The following is a 20,903-nucleotide window of genomic DNA, read 5'->3' on the forward strand; positions in this document are numbered from 1 at the left end:
ATAGAACATTTTCATTGTAAAATACTCCTGTGTGCCCCTTTGCAGTCAGCTCCCCTCTCCCTGTCCCCTGGCAACCACTGATCTAGTTTTTGCCAGTAATAATTTTGTCTTTTCTAGAATTCATATGAACGGAACAGTAGAGTATGTAGTCTTTTGTGTCTTCATTCTTTGAATTGCCATAATGCTTTCAAGATTCTCTGATAGTATTTTTACACTAGTAATTCGTTACTTTTACACCACAGTTTGTATATCCCTTCACCAACTGATGGACATTTGGGTTGTTTCTACTTTTTGGCTCTTCTTAACTAAGCTGCTATGAACACCTGTGTATAAGTTGTGGCCATTTGATTTCACTTCTTTTAGTGAAAAACTCGGCAGTGGGATTGCTGGGTCATTGTGCATATGTATGTTTAACTGTAAGGAACTGACAAACTATTTTCCAAAGTGCGATACCATTTGAGGACATCTCCTTTCTCAAAAATACAATGTTCCTTTATTTTCAAAAGAAAAAATAGATAAAAGTATTCATAGGATGGGTGTGGTGGCTGTATGAATCAGCTTGTTCTCTTTGTATGAATGTGGATAGATCTGACAAACAAGGTCACTGAAATAATCAAGCCACAAAATAGCACACGTGGTCTGACCTGTGGCCTTTGGTGAGCTAGGGAAGGGGAATGGGAATGAGGAAGGGAACATGAGGAACTTCAACTCGATTGTATTTCTTTTACCAAAAACAAAAGAATACACAAAACGAAACCAAAATTCTCCATGAAGCAACGATGACAGAATGTGAACAGGTGTTAATTCTAATTGATGGGTACTTTTTATTAGTCTCTGTGCTTTTCTTTATTTTTAGACTTTTTTTTTAAAAAGGGAATACTGATCTAAGACTAACTTCAAAGCTAAAGGGCTCTACTTGGTCTGAAGGGATCTTTCTAGGTTTCCTTGGCCTGCCTTAGTCTTTCTGAAATGCAGACTGGCATTCTGCTGGTTTCTGTGTTATACTAGACATGGATTAAAGAAGTCTTAGTACTGAATGATTAATATCAGAAGCTCCCACGGAGAGAGCACCTGTTTGGAGGGAGTGTTACTTGTAGCAGAGGGGTACTTGACACTCTGCAGTTGCCGAACTGCTGCCTGATACTGCTCTGGGGAGTCGAGGCTGAAGGCTGTCTTCCACACCGCAGTCACTCTCTCCACGAAGGGCCCTTCGCCGCCTGCGGTCCAAGCATTGTAAGAAGAGGAACTTTTGACCTCCAAAAGCTGCTTTTCCTCCAGGTGCTTGGACAGTAGCTCAAGAAGGCAAAACACCAGTCTCTGACCCTGGAACCCAACAACAAAGAAGAGGAACTGTTACACAGGGAAGTGCTTAATTATCTAGAATTTTCTCTAATCTCTCACATTCTCCCCCTTTGCATTTGCAGCAACCGAACCCCCTCAGTGGACTGCCGCCCAGTGTTGAGTCTTGTGTGAGGGGAAAAGAAGTGAACTAATAGACCAGTGTTCCGGGTACCACTTAGGGGATTCCTACCCACAGCCCTTGGAGCGCAGGCAACCATGTTTATACCAGGGAACCCCAACTACAGCCCTACTCACTGAAATTTAGCCACACACAGGCCAGCCACCTAAGACTTGTATAGCCCAGTTTGAGAAAAGATAAGCTGGACTCATCCAGTTCTTTCCTCCTGCCCAAGCCGCAGATTAGGGAATAAAGAAGCTAAAGCGTAATGGGCAGAAGATCCCGGGGTACGCAAGCTGTGGAGATCTGAGAGCTGGGGCAATGGTTAGGGGCCATGTCCAAGCAGGTTTGGCAGAGGGAATCAGCTGGAAGAGAACAGAAGCACAGAGAAAAGGCCTAGAAAAATCTTTATTTTTGCTGGATTTTCAGTTGCCATGAGATTCCTTGTGTACCCTACAATATTTTCTCAGTTAAACTTGGGATGGTCTCTGTTTCATATAGCCAAAATAGCCCTTGTCAGAACAATATTTAGCATAAAGTTAGAAGTGCTAAATAACCATTCTGGAAACTTTTTTGTTGTTGTGGATAAGTTAAAATTTCTCTAGATTTGGTCATTTTATAAATAATTACCAAGTGACACTATCTTTCACCTCCATTTTTATTTTGCAGTTCCCAGAAATCTACTTAACATTTTTCCTGGGCTTTGACTGTTCAGCTAGAACTGCCTTTAGCCCCAGTTACTCTACTAGGCAAAGTGGAACTGAAAAAGTTTACAAAGTATCTGGCAAGCAGAGTTCTCTAAAATGGACCCAATGTACGCATGTTTTAGAAATTAGGTGAGAGTGCTGAAGCTTTTAAAATAATCTCTATTTTGATGTGTCAAAAAAGACAGTGGTTAAGTTACTCATTTTTAACCAGATGTGAACAAGATATTTAACAAAATGTTTTGATTTCACTCCAGATTTGTTATGGCTTATAGCTGAAGAGGGCTGCTCGAGGCAGAGCACCCTGATTTCTGTTAGAGCTAATCCCTCTCTGTCTTCAGAGCAGACCCTCTCTCTCTTCACTGATGTGCTGATGACATCAGGGAAGACACACCCAGGGGCTGAGTGGACTAGTCCATTCAACTGCTGAACAGTGGGAGTTACTGTCAATGATCATATTATCTCTTACTCTGACCACGGCAACTGACAAGCCGTGGTATGGCCGGGGCTTGATGGACACTTCTCAGGATACCAGCCAAATTGGTACAGCTTGTGAAACCAGGTAACTCACTTGGAATTTAACTCGGAAAAGGATCAGGGGCTCTTCCCTCTTAAAAGCAGGAAAAGGCAGTAACAGACTGACCTTTAGACTTTCGTGAAGGTGCAGGGCTTCCTGGGCTCCCACCCAGTTCCTGGCCAGAAGCAGCTCTTGGGCACATCTGAGAGCCAGGGAAGCAGACAACTCATTCTCTCCTACAATTGAAGCCAGCTCTGCAGCAGTTCTAAGTGATGTCGCGTCCCCCTTTTTTGACAAAACTTTGGCTGCATCATAAGCTGAAGTGGCCCCTAAATAGCTAAAATACAAAAGAAAACTCAGAGTGTCATAAGCAGGTCTACTCCTGCCGCCCAGAGGGTCAAATTGTTTCTCTCTGTCCAGTTTGTCTTGCATGTCTTCCTTTGGTCCCGGGTATGTCATTGCCTTTAGCTGTCCCTGTGCAGGCTGAGGCCAGTGCATCACGGAGAAGGAGAGATAGCATCATACAGGTTAAGGAAATAAAGGAACTGCAACAGTTGCTGAGTTGAACCCAAGTGGAGGAGTCATTCCCTCCTGCTTTTCGTATTTAATAATATAAGACCTCCCTATAGAAAGGTGTAATTTTTGAGTCTGCTAACTAGGATTTCTTACATAGTTATGGTGGTTTAGATAAATACCAACTGGGTAGATCCTGATGAGTCTTACGAAGTTGGGTTTAATACACATATGGTTTTTAATTTGCTGGTCACTTTACCTCCACCTCTAAACTTAATACTTTCAGTTCTTGCCCTGCTCTTCCTGGCAGAAGCTCTTCTATGCTTGGGTGTGGCTCCTGTTTCTCTCAGACTTACCATTTGGCTGCTAAAGCATAATGGCCATCTTTTTCTAGGACGGCCCCCCAGCTGAGGTACAGGTCTTTCAGGATCGGGTCCTCTGGGCGCAGCCGGGCCTTGGCAACTGCAATAGCCTCCCTAGAGGCAAAAATAGGTCATTAGCTAATTTGAAAAGGCTCCTCTGTAAGAGGCTGCAGGATAGGATAAATCATCCCTTTTGTGTGGCCTGTCCTGTTCCAACTTCCATAAAAAAACGATTTCCACATTACATGGCAAGTTAAAACCATGTACTGCGCTCAATTCTTAACCTAGGTCAGCAGTTCTTAAACTGTGGTCTGTGGATTCCCAGGAGTCCCCAGGGCCCTTTCAAGGGGTTCATGAGGTCAAAACTATTTTTATAATAATGTCAAGAGGTTACGTGCCTTTTCTTACTGTGTTGACATTTGTACTGATTGTGTAAAAGCATTGCTGGGTAAACTGCTGGCATCTGAGCAAGAATCAAGGTAGTGGCCCTTGTAGTTAAAAAAAAAAAGTAAATGCTTTTGATAAAGCAGGAAAAATGATAAATTTCATTAAATCCTACAATGGCTTGTTACTACTTTGTGTGACAAAATGGGAAGAATATTCTGTGTTTTTTGCAGCATTCCGAAGTACGATGGTTGTCCTAGGAAAAATCTTGTACAAATGAACTGCAAGCTGAACTAGCTGCTTTTTTTAGATGGAATCTTACTACTTGAAAGAATGACTAATAACAAATGACAGTTACTCAGTGTTGAGTATCTAGCAGATGTTTTTTCAAAAGTGAACAAAAGTAAGCCTGTCATTTCACAGAAAACAACTAACAGTACTGCTGCCAATGATAAAAATTAGAGCTTTTGAGTGAAAATTAGAATTTTAGCTATGAGTCTGACAGCTTCCCAGAAGTTTAAGTCTTTTCTGATCAAGTAAGGAATGTGATTTTTTTTTTGATACTTTATAATGATACATGTTAACATCTGGAGGAGGACCTATATAACTAAGTGGACTACTATTTTCCAAATGACATACAACTTCTTGGTTGCAGCCAACATAAAGTTGGAACTGGAATAAAAGTGTTTTAGACTAAGGTGATTGAGACAGAGTAATATTTAAGTAGTACGTATTCTGAGACCTCCACTTCCAGCCATAATGGAGTAATAACTAGGACCAGACCTAGCCTCCTGTCACAAAATTAAAACACTGGACAAAACAGGTATGAAACAACTGTTTTCAGATATTGGACACGAGGCAGCACAGGACTGTCATCCCAGAGAGAAGGAAGCAAAGGATGTGAGCCTTTTCATGGCCCTGGCTTTCTGCCTGAAGCCATTTTTCTAGGGGGGAACCCCAGCAGAGCCTCAGCAGATTGGGATTTGCAGGGCAGGACAGGAGGGAAGGAGCTGTCCAGAGAGAGAGCTCTATGGCAGTGCTTAGGGGTCCTGCTGAGTCTGGCTAATCAAAAGCCACCCACATGTAGGAAAGCCTTTACAGCTGGACAAAGGACAGTCAGAGAACTGAAGCCGAATAATTCCCAGAGCTCACTCAGGGCTGGGAGACATCTGAGCTTTGACCAGCCAGAGATGGTACATATATTTCTGTACATTTGAGATGTTTAATTACAGTAAAGGTTTTATGCTGGCTTTCGAAGTGGAGTTGTTAGGTAGCTTAATTTCACATTATATCCAACTAGTGGTTCAACTGTCGGGCCATACAGACCTGTAGAAATGGTTTGACTTGAGCAGCTCCACAGCTTCGTACACTTTGTGGATAGAAAGCAGGTGAGAGGCAGCCTTGACATACTGGTCCTGGAAACACAGCTGTTTGGCAAAAGCCTCCACAGCCCATACCCACACATGGTAACCAGCTTAAAAGAAAAAAAAAAATAGAAAGAAGGGAAGAAACAAAAATGTGGTTAAATAAGAAGCAGGTTAAAAAAAATTTGGGTTGAAAATGCCTTGTTTTCAGTCACTGCATTAAGCAGAACATTTAGGCACTAATTCAACAGCCACTACAGGTCATCTGTTTCACCTACCTCTCCCTATGCCTGTTATGAAATATAAATTGTTTCTTGATTATGTAATACATAAAAAACAGTACAGATTTCAAAAGTACAAGAGTGTGGAAGTCAGGATAGTGGTTACTGTTGTTGGAGTGTGTGCAGATTGACTGAAAGGGAGCATGAGAGAAGCGTCTAAGGTGATGGTAATGCTACGTTTCTCGCTGTGGGTGCTGGTTACAAAGGTGTATTCAGTTAGTGAATCTCAAGTACACTCATAACCTGTGTACTTCTATCTCTCTGTCTCCTATCATACTTGAATAAAAAGATAAAAAACTGAGTATGGTATAAAAAATTTCCTTATTATCCTGGTACCCTCCCACCCAAACTTATCCAAATTCCTTTCCCTGGAGACAACCATTATTACCAGTTCCTTTTGAAACTTTTAGCGATAGTCTATGAATATATAACCATACATGTATAAATATTCTGTTGTACTTCTACACGTTGATTCTTTTCACTTACTGTTCTTTGGAGCTCTGTTCTACATCAGAGTGCACACAGCTGCCTCATTTTGGGCTCTCTGTAGTAGCTTCTACTGTACAGATATACAGGATTTAACCAGTCTCTTGCTGATGGACATGGAGGCTCTTGTGACCTTTTGTATTATAAATATTGCTGTAGTGACAGTCTGTGTTTATTTGTCATATTGCATGAGTGGGTACAGTAAAATTCCTACATTAGCACTGCTGAGTCAAAGGGATATACATTTTAATTATTAGACATGGCCAAGCTGGCCTTCAGGATGACATCTATCTTTAGTCAACATATCCTAGAAATGACAGAGTTTTTGTTGAAAAGAACATACCCACTGGTGCCATAGCCACTAGATTGTCTGTCAGCTCTCCTCTCTCTGCTGCAGTCCGGAGAACACCTTTTAGATCTCCTTTCCAAAGCATGAGCTGGTGAAATAACTCAGGGTGGCCATTTTCCAAGTGCCCCTTTCCTGTTTGGAGGAGAAATAACATCTGTAAGATGTTTCAGAAATGTCTGTCTGCACTGACTTAAGAAAAAGGCAGGACGGAAGTGAGGAACAAACCCCTAGAATGTGCAGTCTCTGGCTGATGGGTGAGTCACTTCCCAGAGTGTTCACAATGCGGCATGCAGCCCACTCAGTCACCTGTCCACCCACTCAGTTTCACGTGCACTGTCACTCACTCAGAGTGAGCGCTGCATGTTTACGGTCCTGCGACGATGGGAGGTGGGGTGTGAATATGCAAATAGGGGAGCCCCAAACCTAGTAGCTGACACGTAAAACCGACAGTTACCAGCCACAGGACGGCAGCCACAAAAGAGGCAGGTACAGAGTGTTAAGGAAGGCAGCACTGTGTTGACTGACTTGCCTCACCTTCAACTTCAATCATTCTGTACAGGGTAGCCCTGTCTGTGAACAGCCCCAGGTGAAATCTTTCCTCAAGATCAGCAGACACATCCTCATTTGGCTCTGCTAATTCAAAAAGACAAAAATTCAGATGAAGTGATTTCATAGGTAACTGTTTTCTGTCTAGTTACTTCCAAATGTACACCTAGAATTCCCATTTCAGACGCTGAGAAAAAGCATCTTGTACCCTTGTTCAACCGTAACAGAGACCCCTGCTGGTTACAAAGATAGCCGAATATGAAAAACTTTGTTAGGCTCAGCTTGGGCAAAATCCAATGAGACAGCTTAGTTTGCAGTTTGCTCAAAAAAAAAAAAAAAAAAAAAAAAAAAAAAAGATATGGGGAAGAAAGAGAAATGTAAAAAAGCCAACCCCAAATTCAGTGTATTTAAGTAAAAAAAGAGAAAACAACCCCAGTGTATTTAAGTGCAGTAAAAAAACAAACCAAAAAAACTAATAAGAAACGTCCTCTATAAACCAGAATCTACCACAAAGGGATTCATTATTCATTTTTTTTTTTTTTTGAAAAAGCCACCTGAGTAATCTGATAGTAGAGTGGCTTCAGGGAAAAAATGGAAGAGTAGGGTCGGGGTGGAAGGGAAATCTGCTTTCTTTTTATACTGTTTGAATTTCATTTTACCATGTACATCCCTTTTCAACACATAAAGTTGTTCAGATATCAAAATAACATGCATTAGAGGAGGCCTTTGAAAAATTAAAACCAAAAACTCCCATCAAAAATTTTTAAAGGAACTGCCATATTATGGATATATTTCTAATAAGCAAATAATTTTTTGCTACATGTAGATATTGCTTACTGGAGAAAAATAGCTGATGGAACTGATTTATGCAGAGATGTTTAAGCCATCATACCAACCCCAGCCTACAGATGGCTGGTAACAACTGGATTTTTAACAGAAAAGCAGAGTATTATACCGCACAGGCTTGGGGAATGCTGACAGTGGATCAGGATGGGGAGGCTGGCAGCGGGATGCAGGGCAATGATGTTTGGGAAAGAATGCAGAAATACAGAAAACAATTTTGGACATTTGTTGGCACCTGTTTTTTAAAAAATTATTTATTTATTCATTCATCCACTCATTCATTTATTTATTTTGTTGGCACCTCTTATGTGCCAATTCCTAGAAGACTATGGATGGGCCAAGAAAGTGTATTTTTTGTACCTTTGGAGTGTTTTGCAGTGGCTAACACCAAACAGTCCTGATGAATCTCCTCTTTGGATCTGTGGTCCAGGCTCGTACTCAGTGGAAGGATGGAACGAGCTTTTCGCTTCTTCATTAAGGCTTCTGAAATACAGTAAGGGTACCGACTGTCTGAAAAGGACCTGATCGGAAACACAAAACTGAATGCCCACTGTGTAAATGTAACCTACTGGAGGGATACTGCTAGGCAGAGAAAGTTCCCACTCTTACAAAGAAGCTTTCAAATTAAATTAGGTGTGTGTAATGTTCACAATACACACAAACATGTCCCTGTGAACAAGCAACATCAACTGCAAAATGACAGTTCCTCAAGTACTAAAAATAGACCCCAAATGTAAACATAGCCAAAACACTTAAAAATATTTAAAAACTGAAACAAAAACAAAAGCCATACATTCCTGAGTTTTCCTTTGCATGTAATATGTGAGGATGGTTTAACAAAATATTTTAATTATTAGATACCAACCTGACTTCTCTTTAGGTAGCTCCTTTTTCAGTAAAGTGACTTTGTTATTAATGGTGACTTTTGACTTTTCAAAACCTACAGAAACTGGAGTGCAGCTAATTGGTTCTTTAGAAACTACACCATGGGGAAAAAGAAAAAAAAGTTTGGATGAGAACAATGTGGAATCTAGTTCTTTTTAAAAATTAAGAGCTATACCAGGCTTAAAGATACGATTTTTATCTATTACCCCCAAAATGAGATACAACACTTTAGGAAGGAGGCCCAGGTAGCCTCCCTTTCTCCACCTCACAAACTGTGTTCTGGGGGATCTAAGTTTATTACTTAGAACTCTGACTAATTGACCTAAGGAAAAGTTATAAGCTTCTAGCCTCCACAGCTTTATACCATGGGCCCAAGAGTTTCCACACTTGGCTCCAGTGGCAAAGGACTTCTTACATAGTTAGGTGATGACAGAGTACTAACTGCATATTTAATTACACAAGTAAGTAACAACTTTACAAATAGTAAGTGTATGGGATATGGAGTCACAGTCCTGAGTTGTACACAACCATGAACTTAAAAAACAAAAAAACAAGTTGCTGACTTATAGGGGTAAAGGACATTTTATGCAGCCATTCTGTGATAAAGATGTATTCTGATGAGTCTAAAAAATAAATCCATTAAGCTTTTAGATCTTTATTTACCCAAACCATGGGTCCCAATGGCCATCTCTTGGGATGGAGACGGTCAGGGATGCCTCTGTACCATTTATTTTGGCCATTTTAAATTGTCACATCAAAATGTTGTTTTGGAATTAAACGTGAGTCATTCCATTTATATTGTTTAGTATTTAATCATTCATTTTAACAAGTAGCAGGCACCAGAGCTTTAAGGCAAATATATAAAAGAAGTAAAGTGCTAAAACTTTATCCAGTTACACTTTTTTCTTTTCAAATCTCATTATTAGAAATTAGTGATGGGACCCTAAAAAACTTGTTTTGTGAGAAATCTGAGAACTAACACTATAGCTTAACAGACTGGAAGAACCTAATCACATTTCATAGTTATTTTCCAGGAAAAAAAAACAGGTACAAATCCAAGTAGGAGGAACGAGAACTTCCAAGTTCCCAAAGTGGTGGTGGTAGCTTCCAGGTCAGACATTTGTAAGGGGCGGTGGTTTCTTTCAATGAACGTGGCAGATACGGTCACATTGTTAAGTTTTCCCCATGGAAGTTTCTATGTACACACTGCCTTAGCTTCACTTTGTCCCACGGTCTTACCCTGCCCACGTTGATGAGAAGTTTTCTTTATAGAACTTCACTATTTCCATCCCAGTCATCCATTAGAGGCCCCTTAATATTTCAAAGGTATTATTTTGAGGCTTAAATAAATCTTTTAAAAAAACTAATGCAGCTTCTGAGGGCACAAAGGACACCACCTAAGTTAAGGAGCTGGGAAAACGAGGTCAGAGGTAGAGAAGTTTCACACTGAGCAAGGACCTGGCCTAGTTTCCTGGCTGTGACTGTTAAGTCCTAGGGAGTGAGTGAAACGTGGGATCTGGCCATATACCGGCTGAGGTGACAGCACAGGGTAGCTCTGGCTCCCGGGCTTCCTCCTCGGTCTCCTGGTCCGACACGCCGTTCTCAACAGGGCCCGAGCTCTCTTTCACGCCCTCGTCTTCATTCCGGTCACACAATTCCTGCTTTATAGGCACTCTCGAGGTGGGCTTTTTCTTCTTTTTTGGTTTTGGCTTAGGCTGAGAGAGCCTTTTTTTCTCTAATTCAATACTTTTCTTGCCTATAGGAATCGCAGTTAAGAAAAGGATATATTAAAATATGTATTCTTGGTTAAAAGATTAGGGGATAATCTCCAAAAGCTTTGTACTCTTTTTGGTAACATTTTTACCCTATCCCTTCCCTCCCATGAATTCTTATATTATCAAAATATTAACCAAACCAAAACCTTTTGGTATTTCATTAACTATAAACACGATGCCCAATTACCCCTGAATACTTCAGTGTGTATCCTACAAACAGGGAATTCTCCTACATCACCACAGCATTGCCATTAAAATCAGGAAATTAACCATGACACATGACTACTACCTAATTCACATATGTCATTCAAGTTCTGCCAGTTGTACCAAGAATGTCTTTTATAGCAAAAGGAATCAATCCAGGATTACACATTGCACTGGCTTGTTGTGTTTCTCTAGTTTCCTTTAGCCTGAAACAGGCTCAGTTTCCTTTGACTTGCAGGAATAGAAACTCTGGAAGATTACAGGATAGTTGTTTTGTCAAATTTCCCTCGATCTGGGACTGCATTATGTTTTTCGTGATTAGATTTTGGTTATGCATTTTCAGCTGTAATACACAGAAGTGAGGCTCTCTTCTCACCTCAGTGCAACCTATGAAGTAGCACATAATTTCCATTTGTCTCATTATTTGGTTATGTACTTTGATTATGGGGCTTGGGAGGGTTTCTCCCTTAGAAAACTGTTTCCCTTTTATAATTACTAAGTATTTGCATTCACTAATTTTACTATCCATTGAGGTTTCATGACTAAAAATTGTAACTCTGGTGACTGCCAAATGGCAGTTTTCTCTTTCATCATTCATTCTACATTAGTTGGCATTCTACTGTAAAGAGCTTTTGCTTCTCCCCATTTATTTATACCTCCATTTATTTTTATCAGTATGGACTCATGGATTCCTATTTTATGTTTTAATGTATTACTGTTTTTTTTAAACATTTTAAAAATTTAGTTATAGTCATTTTACAATGTTGTGTCAAATTCCAGTGTAGAGCACAATTTTTCAGTTATACATGAACATACATACATTCATTGTCACATTCTCTTTCACTGTGAGCCACCACAAGATCCTTAATATATCACTGTTACTTATTTTTTGTTTTACAAGTTATTTATCCTTTGCTTTTTTAAAGTCATCTCTATTGAGGTATAATTTAATACAAGAAAATATACTCATTTTTTAACACTTTTATGAGTTTAGACAAAGGTGTAGTCAGGTAACCCTCGACCATAAATAAAATAAAATGTTTTTATTACTTCAGAATGTTCCCTCATGCCTTTTTGTAGTACGACAAACCCTGTCCCCAAGCCCTAGGCAATTACTTTGTTTTGCCTACTTAAGAATTTCACATGATTTATATTTCATACTCTATATTATTGCTGAGTAGAGTTCTACCATATGGATATACCACAGTTTACTTACCAGCTAATATATACTTAGTTTGTTTCCAGTTTGTGGCAATTACAGATAAAGCTTTTACAAGTCTTTCTGTGGATACATCATTTCATTTCTTTGGGAACATTTCTGGTGTTTATACACTGTCTAGTTTTCTAGCTATTTGTGGTAGGTGGGCAAATCTGCTACCAGTTAATCTTTTGTAGCCAGAAATGGAATTCTCCTGTTAACTGTTTTCAAGTTCAAACTGTCCCACATTTGGGAAGCCAGCCCCTTCAGGCTGACTTGTCATTTTGAGGTAGCTTAGTTCTTTGAGTGCCTTCTTTTTTGTGGCATAAGATGACACTGCAGGCTTACCTCGTATTTTTCCTAAGCTAATCTGGAACCAGCCATTTCTCCGAGGAGCCCTGGCCGGTCCCTTTTAAGGGGGAATGGCATTTAGAATGCACGATGTGGGCGCTAGGGATACTTGTTACTCTGGGTGTTGTCCTCAGGCCCCTCATGGCTGCCATCCGTGCTTAGGCTCCCAACCCTTACCATACTCTTCTGCTGCCCAGCATAAGTGTCTTCCTTGCTTGACTCCCTGATCAACTCAGTTACTGAAGGAGAGAGAAAAGGAATTAGGCAAGCCTTTATGGGCTCCACCTTCTAACTGACCTTGAGGAGGCCGGGAATGTTCTTGCATGGAAGTGAGCCATTTGTACACACAGAAGTCATCTGCCCCTGAGTAGATGCAGTCTGGATCCAGTGGGGACCACACCACACAAAACAGTCGACCTCGATGTCCTCGGAAATTGCATAGAGGCTCTTCCTGGAGAGTATCCCACACCTAAAACCAAAAGTCACACAGGAGAATAAATGGTCTATTTTTTTTTTTTTGGGTGGGGCAAGCTTTTGGAAAAAACTTTGAGAAATCTATTGTACTCTTATTTCCTCTTGTGATTTGTAATTTTCTCTTAGGAGTTCAGTTTCAAGAATGCTTTTCCTGTTGGAGGCTTATGTGCTCTGGGATGTAGAAGCATTCCCATGGGGATGACTTTCAGTGAGCTTCAGTGGTACCCTATGGATTTCACTGTCCTGAACCAATATTGTACATTAATTTTGGGGCTGGGGATTCTGATACTGTGAAGAGAATTCTAATTGAGAGCCTACTCCTACATATGTGATGCATTCTTAGGATTCTAATTTCTTACAGTTGATTCTTTTGTCCCCATGTCCCTGGGCAAATGATCAGTTTCCTGAATTACTCCAGTCTCCATTTCACAAAAGGCAGCCCTTCATGGCTCTTAGCTCTGTGCACAAAGCTAATTATCACTGAACACTGAAACAGACATCCATCACAGATAATTAGATCCCCAGCTCCTAAAGTCTATTCTGGTTCTGATATCCGAAACTCACCTTATATCTCTGGCTTGGCATCTCATCTTTATTTTTTAGAATTTGGAGATTTCTGACTTAACAATTTATTATTAGAAATTGTTTTCATAATTTATTGTTACCATTCTGTATTGGAATAGGGGAGAGTACTTTTCACATCAACTTTAGTCCATCATAATGACAGTAAGTCAGAATGAAATCTTTAAAAGTATTAGAATTTAGCTAGTTCCTATCAATACTTATCCTTTCATCTAAGTAAAACAATAAAAAAACCAAAAAACAATCTTAGCTTGCCAAGGGCCTACATAGGTGGAATAAACTAAAATGCCCTTTAGAGCTCAGAAAATCTCCTTCCATTCAAGATAATGGTGAGGGAAGGAGTACACCCAAAACTAGGGGAAAAGAGGAACCAGTTTAAGTTAAAGTACATAGTGAAGAACCCACAGAATCAAGGATGCAACAGTACCTGAGCTGTACCATCATAGGAAGCAGATACCAGCCTTCCATCATGATGTGGGCTCCATGCCAGACTGGTAATCTTGGCTGTGTGCCCTGAGAGGGTCCGGTAGGGCTCTGTAATGGTCACCGGAGATTCAGAATTGCTCTCTAAAAGACAAGAGAACGATGTCATTTCTACCACTAACAACAACAGAAAGACATAAAGGAGGGTATGAAGGAACATGGCAGGAATGAAGATTTTGCCGTGTGCTTTTCTGTGTAACTTTCAGTGGGCAATACTGTTTAGTGTGGGCACATTCACAGTGCCTGGTACATGAGGTTGATGCAAGAAATGTTAACTATCATCCTTTCTTTCTAAAAGGCGTCAAAATGAGAATGATACCTTTGGATGTGATACCAAGAGGGAGGTAGCATCACGTATATGGTACTCTAGCTAAAAATGTGTAACCTGAATCTGCTTGTGAGAAAGTATGAGACCAAATCAAGTTGAGGGGACATCTACAAAATAACTGGCCAGTACTCTTCAAAAAAAAAAAAAATAAAGTAAGATAAAAAAAAAAAAGGGTGAGAGACTGTTCTAGATATGAAAGACAATACTGGATCAGTTGAAAAAACTAGAATTAAGGATGGTAGATCAAACTATTGTATTCAATTAACTGAAGTTTACAATGGAATTGTGGTTATGTAAGGGAGTATCCTAATTTTTCCAAAATACATAAATATTAAGTGATATGGGGACACAAACAGCTTGGAAAAAATGCGTACATATACACACATAGAACAAAGCAAATATGACAGAATGTTTTTGTTGACTCTGTGAAAGGGTAATATGGAAGTTCTCTGTACTATTCTTGCAACTTTCCTCTAGGTCTGAATTATTTAAATATAAGAAGGTAAAAATAAAATGAAATAGACTCTGGCCATTTTCTATTTTTCAGTAGACATGAAATGAAAAACAAACTAGGATGATAGCATTACACCAAATACCTGCACTGCTCTTAATAATTAAGTTAATGCTCTTCAATAAGTGGTGCTGGGACAACTGGACAGCTACATGTGGAAGAATTAATTTAGAACCTTTTCTCACAGCATATACAAAAATAAACTCAAAATGGATTAAAGAACTAAATGTAAGACCTGAAGCCATAAAACTCCTAGAAGAGAACACTTTTTGACATAAATCATAGCAGTATTTTTTGGATGTGTTCCTTAAGGCAAAAGAAACAAAAGCAAAAATAAGGAAATGGGACTCAAACGTAAAAGGTTTTGCAAAGCAAAGGAAACCACTGACAAAATGAAAAGATCTATAGAATGGGAGAAAATATTTGCAAATGATACGACCAATAAGTTAATATCCAAAATATATAAACAGTTCATACAATTCAATGTCAAAACAACAACAACAAAAAACAATCAAGAACCCAAACCCAAAAAACAAACCAATGAAAAAATGGTCAGAAGACCTGAATAGATGAACAGACATTTCCAAACAAGAAGTACAGATGGCCAACAGGAACATGAAAAGATGCTCAACATCACTAATCATCAGAGAAATGCAAATAAAAACAACAATGAGATACAACCTCACACATGTTAGCTATCATGAAAAAGAACACACGCCACATGCTGGCAAGGATGTGGAGAAAAAAATAATCTTAGTACACTATTGGTAGGAATGTAAACTGGTGCAGCCACTGTGGAAAACAGTATGGAGGGTCCTCAAAAAACTAAAAGTAGACCCAGCAGTTCCACTCCTGGGTATGTATCCGAAGAAAACAAAAATACTAATTTGAAAAGATACATGCACTCCAATGTTAATGGCAGCATTACTTACAATAGCCAAAACATGGAAGCAACATAAGTGTTCACCAACAGGTGAATGGATAAAGAAGATGTGGTGTATATATACACAATGGAATACTCAGGCATAAGAAAGAAGTTAATTCTGCCATTTGCAACAATGTGGACAGACCTAGAGGGTATCATGCTTAGTAAAATAAGTCAGACAGAAAAAGAAATGCTTTATGTTTTCACTTATATGTAGAATCTAAAAATAAAACAAATTAATATAATAAAACGGGAACAGACTCATAGATACGGAGAACAAACTAGTAGTTATCAGTGGGGAGAGGGAAGGTGGGGGCAAGATAGGGGAAGAGGATTGAGAGATACAAACTACTATATAAAATAAACAGAAAGGATAGACTGTACAGCACAGGGAAATACACATTACTTTATAATTACTGTAAGTGTATATAATCTATAAAAATATTAAAATCACTGTGTTGTATACTTGGAACTAACATAATATTGTAAATCAACTATACTTCAATTAAAAAAATTAAGTTAATGCCCTTTGCCAAAGCAGATGTTTAATTTGGAATCCCAATAATAATCATAGGACCAGGATGAGCTTTCTAATGTATATGGTCATTAATTACAAACTGCCTACTATTTATTGTTAGAAAAGTCTGTGTATACATTAATAGCTTCTCCATATTACTTTTAACTTGAGAGAGTCATTGCTAGAATCAAAAAGTTTTTGTTACAAATAAGGATTCTCAGGAAACTACTGGAAATTAGTGCTATAGAAGTTTAAGATGTCAGCTGTTTTCACCATGGTTGACAGCCCATACTCTGTAGCACTTTGACAACAGGTTAGTGTCACATTATAATTTCTTCATATTAGGAAAAAAGTAATTGTACTTCCCTTCACATTAAAAAAAAAAAAAGGCTTTTCTGGCCATTCATGTTCTTCTAGATGCTGAGGAGGTTCAGAGAAGTTTGACTCCTTATGAAAATATGAAAAAGATCAAGCTACCAGGCAGGGACCAGTAGTTACCAGAACACATGCAGACTCTGCCGTTAGTCAGTGTGGGTCGTGAGTCTAGGCGTTATTATATGCTAGCTGTGGGACTTAAGGAAGGGAGCTAGCCTTCCTGGGCCTCAATTTCATCAGGAAAATGAGGATAACAAAACTTACCTCCTAGGATTGTGAGAATTAAATGTCGTCACACATGGGAATGGGGTGTGTGTTATGTGCATCAAATACTCAAACACTGATGGAATGGGGTATAGACTGGCGCAGTCTTTTTGAAGAGTGACTTGGCAATAACTATCCTTAAAAAAATCTGGAGAAAACATGCAGCAAAGTAATCACACTGGTTATTACTGAGGGATGTGACTGTGGGAAGAACTTTTCACTTTCTAAGTAAACATTTTTGTCACGTTTGAAATTTTTGTTGTATTCTAAATAAGGTGGATACATGACTCTTGAAAGACAAAATTATTAAGAATGGTATTTATTTTAATAGCAAAAAGAAAGGAGAAAGGTACAGAGACTGAACAAAAAGTAGCTGAACACATATACCACCCCCAGTATGGAAAGAAACCAAAGTTACCTATGACAGTCTGCAGGTTGTGCACATAAATGACTGCATTGTTGGACCCAGAGGCCATCAGATAGCTCAGCTCTGGCTGGCTGCCGTGCTCATGATGCCAGCTAATAGTATTCACAAGCTTGTGATGCTGCTGGATGGTGCAGATCAGTTTCAAGTTAGGAACCCTGAATATTTCTATTGATCTGGAATAAGAAACACACCAACATAAGAAAGATGGATGCTCAAATTACAGTCCAGTATAAACAGGTGTCTCCCTCAGTCCATCAATCAAAGAAAGGTGACATGAAGAGGATAACATTATCTAAATTGCAAAGGTCACTCTCCTGCAAAGAAACAGGTACAAAGGTGGCTCTTTCAAACAGCTTAAAAAAATCTCAACAATCTCTGGAAAGTTGTGTCTTACAATAAATGGTGCTAGGGAGAAGCTAAAAGAATTAATAAACCAATGAGGACTGTGTTACTATGATCAACACTGGAAAGGGCACGCCTAAAAAGCATTTCTGTTTAGGCTTACTTTAAAGAAATGAAGGGAGGTTTAGGCAGTTAAATTCAGGAGATGAGCATTCTGGAAGCATACAATAACCAAAACACAGAATAGGCAAACACATTTTCTTTGAGCTGAAAAAATTTAACCTATTTTGCAGTTCTTAAAGATGCAGAGAGCTCCTGAGTCATTTAAGGATGTCAAGGATAAGTCAGAATATCAAATACAAATATGCTTCCCCAACTGACATTACAGACAGCACTCGCCTGTGATCAAATACATGTGCAATTACCAAGTTTTTTTGTTTTTGAAAAAAAACAAACACATACCCATCTTCATTGCCAAGAGCCATGATTTTGCCATCTGCTTTCCAGCTGATCTCTGTGTGTACTGGCAATTTGTACTAGAAAGCAAAACAAACCAATCTTGACTGAAAACATTGTTCCTCTCACCACACATCTTACGAATCAGTGATGACAGTGTGAGAAAAAAAATTCCTAGTTTAAAAATGTTCTAATTATACAACAGCCATTCTTATAAATAATCTACATAATTCGCCAAAAGAGGCCAGTAAATACTAAACGTCTACAGTGTCTAATGATGCGAAAAGAACTTAATTTAAGTGATTTTTATCCCACAGTAAAGCATGAATCATGTCCACTGGCTTTGATAATATGGGGGTCATAGTCACCTTAACAGAAGTCATACACACTACCCTTGTTTTCTTCCTATCCTTTCTGTTTCTTGTCCAGGATTTTTCTTTTTTCCTAACTTTTTGTTTTGTGTTCCCCAAGGCTGCTTGGGGTTTCTTCTTTTCTGATTTCTCTTCAGACCACCTCATACATGCCCATAGAGTCTTTAGCTACCATTCACGTAAAGAGATTCCAAATTCCTATTTCTAGCCCAAACTCCTTGTATGAACTTCCAATCCATATATTTAACTGCCACAAAACCAAAAAGCTTGTTAGGAACAGGAATTTTGTCTCTTTCATTCATTGTTGAATGTTAACATTCACATAATGTTTAAGACGATGAAGGATATAGTCAATGAAAACAATTCAGTTTATGATTAAATGTTAATTTTATGCTAGCCATACAAAAATGATGACCAACAATACAAAATGCTCATTTCAAAGAGTAAGGAAATCTCAACACTTATGGTTTTACTTAAACAGACAGTTCTGGCATACAGATATACTGATAGAATGGTAAAGATAATATGACTACCCGTGGGAATCTGGGTCAAAGATATAAAGAAATTATTTCTATTATTTTTGCAGCTTTGTGTCAATATGTAATTATTTCACTAAAATATTAAAAACAAAATGACAGGTCTGTCTTGAGCAAAATACCTTTTGCAGCTGCACCTGGATACCATTTTATAAAGTTATTTTTCACCAAGGCCTCACTCTGGAGGAAGTGGCTGGCCTGAAAAGCATGCTTTATATTCAAGATCTGAAAGTTTGTAATAAATCACCACTGCATTAGAGACAAACTTTTTTGGGGGTTAAGTTCTCTGCTTTACTCAAGGATAAAGACTTCTTAGATAAGTGTTATAACTCACAAATTCACTGAGCCTTTTAAGAACATCTAAGGAATCTGACTGAGCATAATGGATACCTCTCTTCATGGCATTTATTATACAAGATGGGAAACCAAGAAGAGGCAGAGATCAAGGGCAGACTTCAGACCACAAGAACTCACTGTGATTGAATTGGTGTCCCTGATGAGTTTGTTGATGTCAAAGGCCTCTCCACTGAGTTTCCAGGGGTTGTGCTGTAAGACAATCCCCTCTCCTCCACAGCTGTATAAGGTGAGTGATGGTCTGTCTCCTTCTCCTCCTACATGAGATAAGAAAACAAAGCTCATCAGTTTTGTACTTCACCAGCTTAGCTATTTGTCACTCTAGTACGACCATACCATACTATGAGATGTTTAAAAAAGAATTGTATGAATACATTGGAATAAAGTCACTGTCCTTTGCATCTTATCACAATTGTTGGGAGCAAAAGTAAAAAAAGGTGTATTAATTATACATTAATATTTATAATGCTTTAAACATTCTTCTGCTACTCAAAATAGCAGGGGTGCCAAAGCTGGCATCAGAAAACCTGTGCTCAAAGTTTTTGAGAATTTGTCTTTTCTTCCAGAAACAAGTACTCTTTGGGCATTTAAAAATATGGAGCTGCGGGACTTCCTATGACTAACTGTAAAAAGTGTTCTCAAAGCAATGATTTCTTAGGTATTACAGTAATCATCTTGATTTTTAAGAAGCCAACACTGGTTCTGTTGGGTTTCTGTAAGGGCAAGTTTTATTTTCACCACTGCTAGATCTATGCCTGGCACAAATCAGGGATCAACATTTGTTGAATGAATGAATAAATGAGCTACAACTGCAATGCTGCTTGAGTTCTAATGATTTACACTGTCCCATGTTCTGCACCTATTATGGAAACTTAGATGTCTCATTATAGATGGTTAAGGAAAGATTACCAAAGACTTTTGCTGAATACACTCATTTTAAAAGATATTCTGAATTTGACACAACATTGTAAAATGATTATAAATCAATAAAAAATGTTAAAAAAAAAAAAAAAGATACTCTGCAAGACCTACCACTGTAGGAGTAAAAAGAGAAAGACAAAGCTGAGGGGCTAGAAGAGGAAGAGGGTCAGAGTACAGTCAAAGGCAAGAGGAGATCATTCAAGAAATTCTAAGTTTGCTTTAACTGTAGGTGAGAACAGATGATCATTATTCCATTAGTGCAGTGAAATGACATTATAAATCTGGTAAAATTAAAGTGATAGCAAATTTTAGTGAAAACTATTTGACTGGGTATCAGGGCCCAGCATGAAATAACTGCATTCACTATGAAAAAATTCAGCTCAAAGAGACTAAATAATGCTTTAATTTGGAGTCTGGAGAGGCTTATTCTGGGTGAATGTTATCACCTGCTACAACTGCCCTCATGGACCCCTGGGGACACAGCAGCTCGCATAAGCAGTCACTGCGCTAGAATATTTATGACTCTTTCCAGCTTGAATATCCCCAGATTAAAACTGAAAGAGAATGACTCAGACACTTACCGAGTGCTGTAGGGGGTACAGGTGGCCCCCAGGCTAATGTGTACACAGTCTTCTTATGATATGTGCTAGAAATCTGTGGAGGTCTAGGTGGAAGGGGAGTTACAAACAGAAAGATTTAAACAAGAAGACACGGTGGAAAACAGTCCATCTTTTTCAAAAAAGTCCATGTTACAAACTTAGTTGCTGATACTAAAGAAAAATAATTTAACAGTAGCTTCTCCAAATAAACGATTGC

General features: G+C 38.8%; 1 protein-coding gene across 4 annotated transcripts in view; it reads right to left on the bottom strand.

The window, feature by feature from the left end:
* The window catches only part of GEMIN5 (gem nuclear organelle associated protein 5), a 39,746-nt gene that overhangs the window by 5,476 nt on the left and 13,367 nt on the right, over positions 1-20,903 (bottom strand). For 2 of the 4 annotated variants that reach the window (XM_010987260.3, XM_010987259.3), the window contains exons 10-24: positions 20,669-20,751; positions 19,287-19,423; positions 17,912-17,985; positions 17,099-17,280; positions 13,705-13,844; positions 12,519-12,690; positions 10,222-10,449; positions 8,674-8,787; positions 8,169-8,291; positions 6,954-7,049; positions 6,414-6,551; positions 5,266-5,413; positions 3,550-3,669; positions 2,807-3,017; positions 1,072-1,323 (exon numbers count right to left, since the gene is read on the bottom strand). In XM_010987260.3, the coding sequence (XP_010985562.3) occupies positions 1,072-1,323; positions 2,807-3,017; positions 3,550-3,669; positions 5,266-5,413; positions 6,414-6,551; positions 6,954-7,049; positions 8,169-8,291; positions 8,674-8,787; positions 10,222-10,449; positions 12,519-12,690; positions 13,705-13,844; positions 17,099-17,280; positions 17,912-17,985; positions 19,287-19,423; positions 20,669-20,751 (2,218 nt within the window). Of the gene's footprint in view, positions 1-1,071; positions 1,324-2,806; positions 3,018-3,549; positions 3,670-5,265; positions 5,414-6,413; positions 6,552-6,953; positions 7,053-8,168; positions 8,292-8,673; positions 8,788-10,221; positions 10,450-12,518; positions 12,691-13,704; positions 13,845-17,098; positions 17,281-17,911; positions 17,986-19,286; positions 19,424-20,668; positions 20,752-20,903 lie in introns of all 4 variants that reach the window. The other 2 variants (XM_031449404.2, XM_010987258.3) reach the window with 1 other exon arrangement.

The sequence above is a fragment of the Camelus dromedarius genome, chromosome 3 (assembly GCF_036321535.1).
Source record: "Camelus dromedarius isolate mCamDro1 chromosome 3, mCamDro1.pat, whole genome shotgun sequence".
Taxonomy (NCBI): domain Eukaryota; kingdom Metazoa; phylum Chordata; class Mammalia; order Artiodactyla; family Camelidae; genus Camelus; species Camelus dromedarius.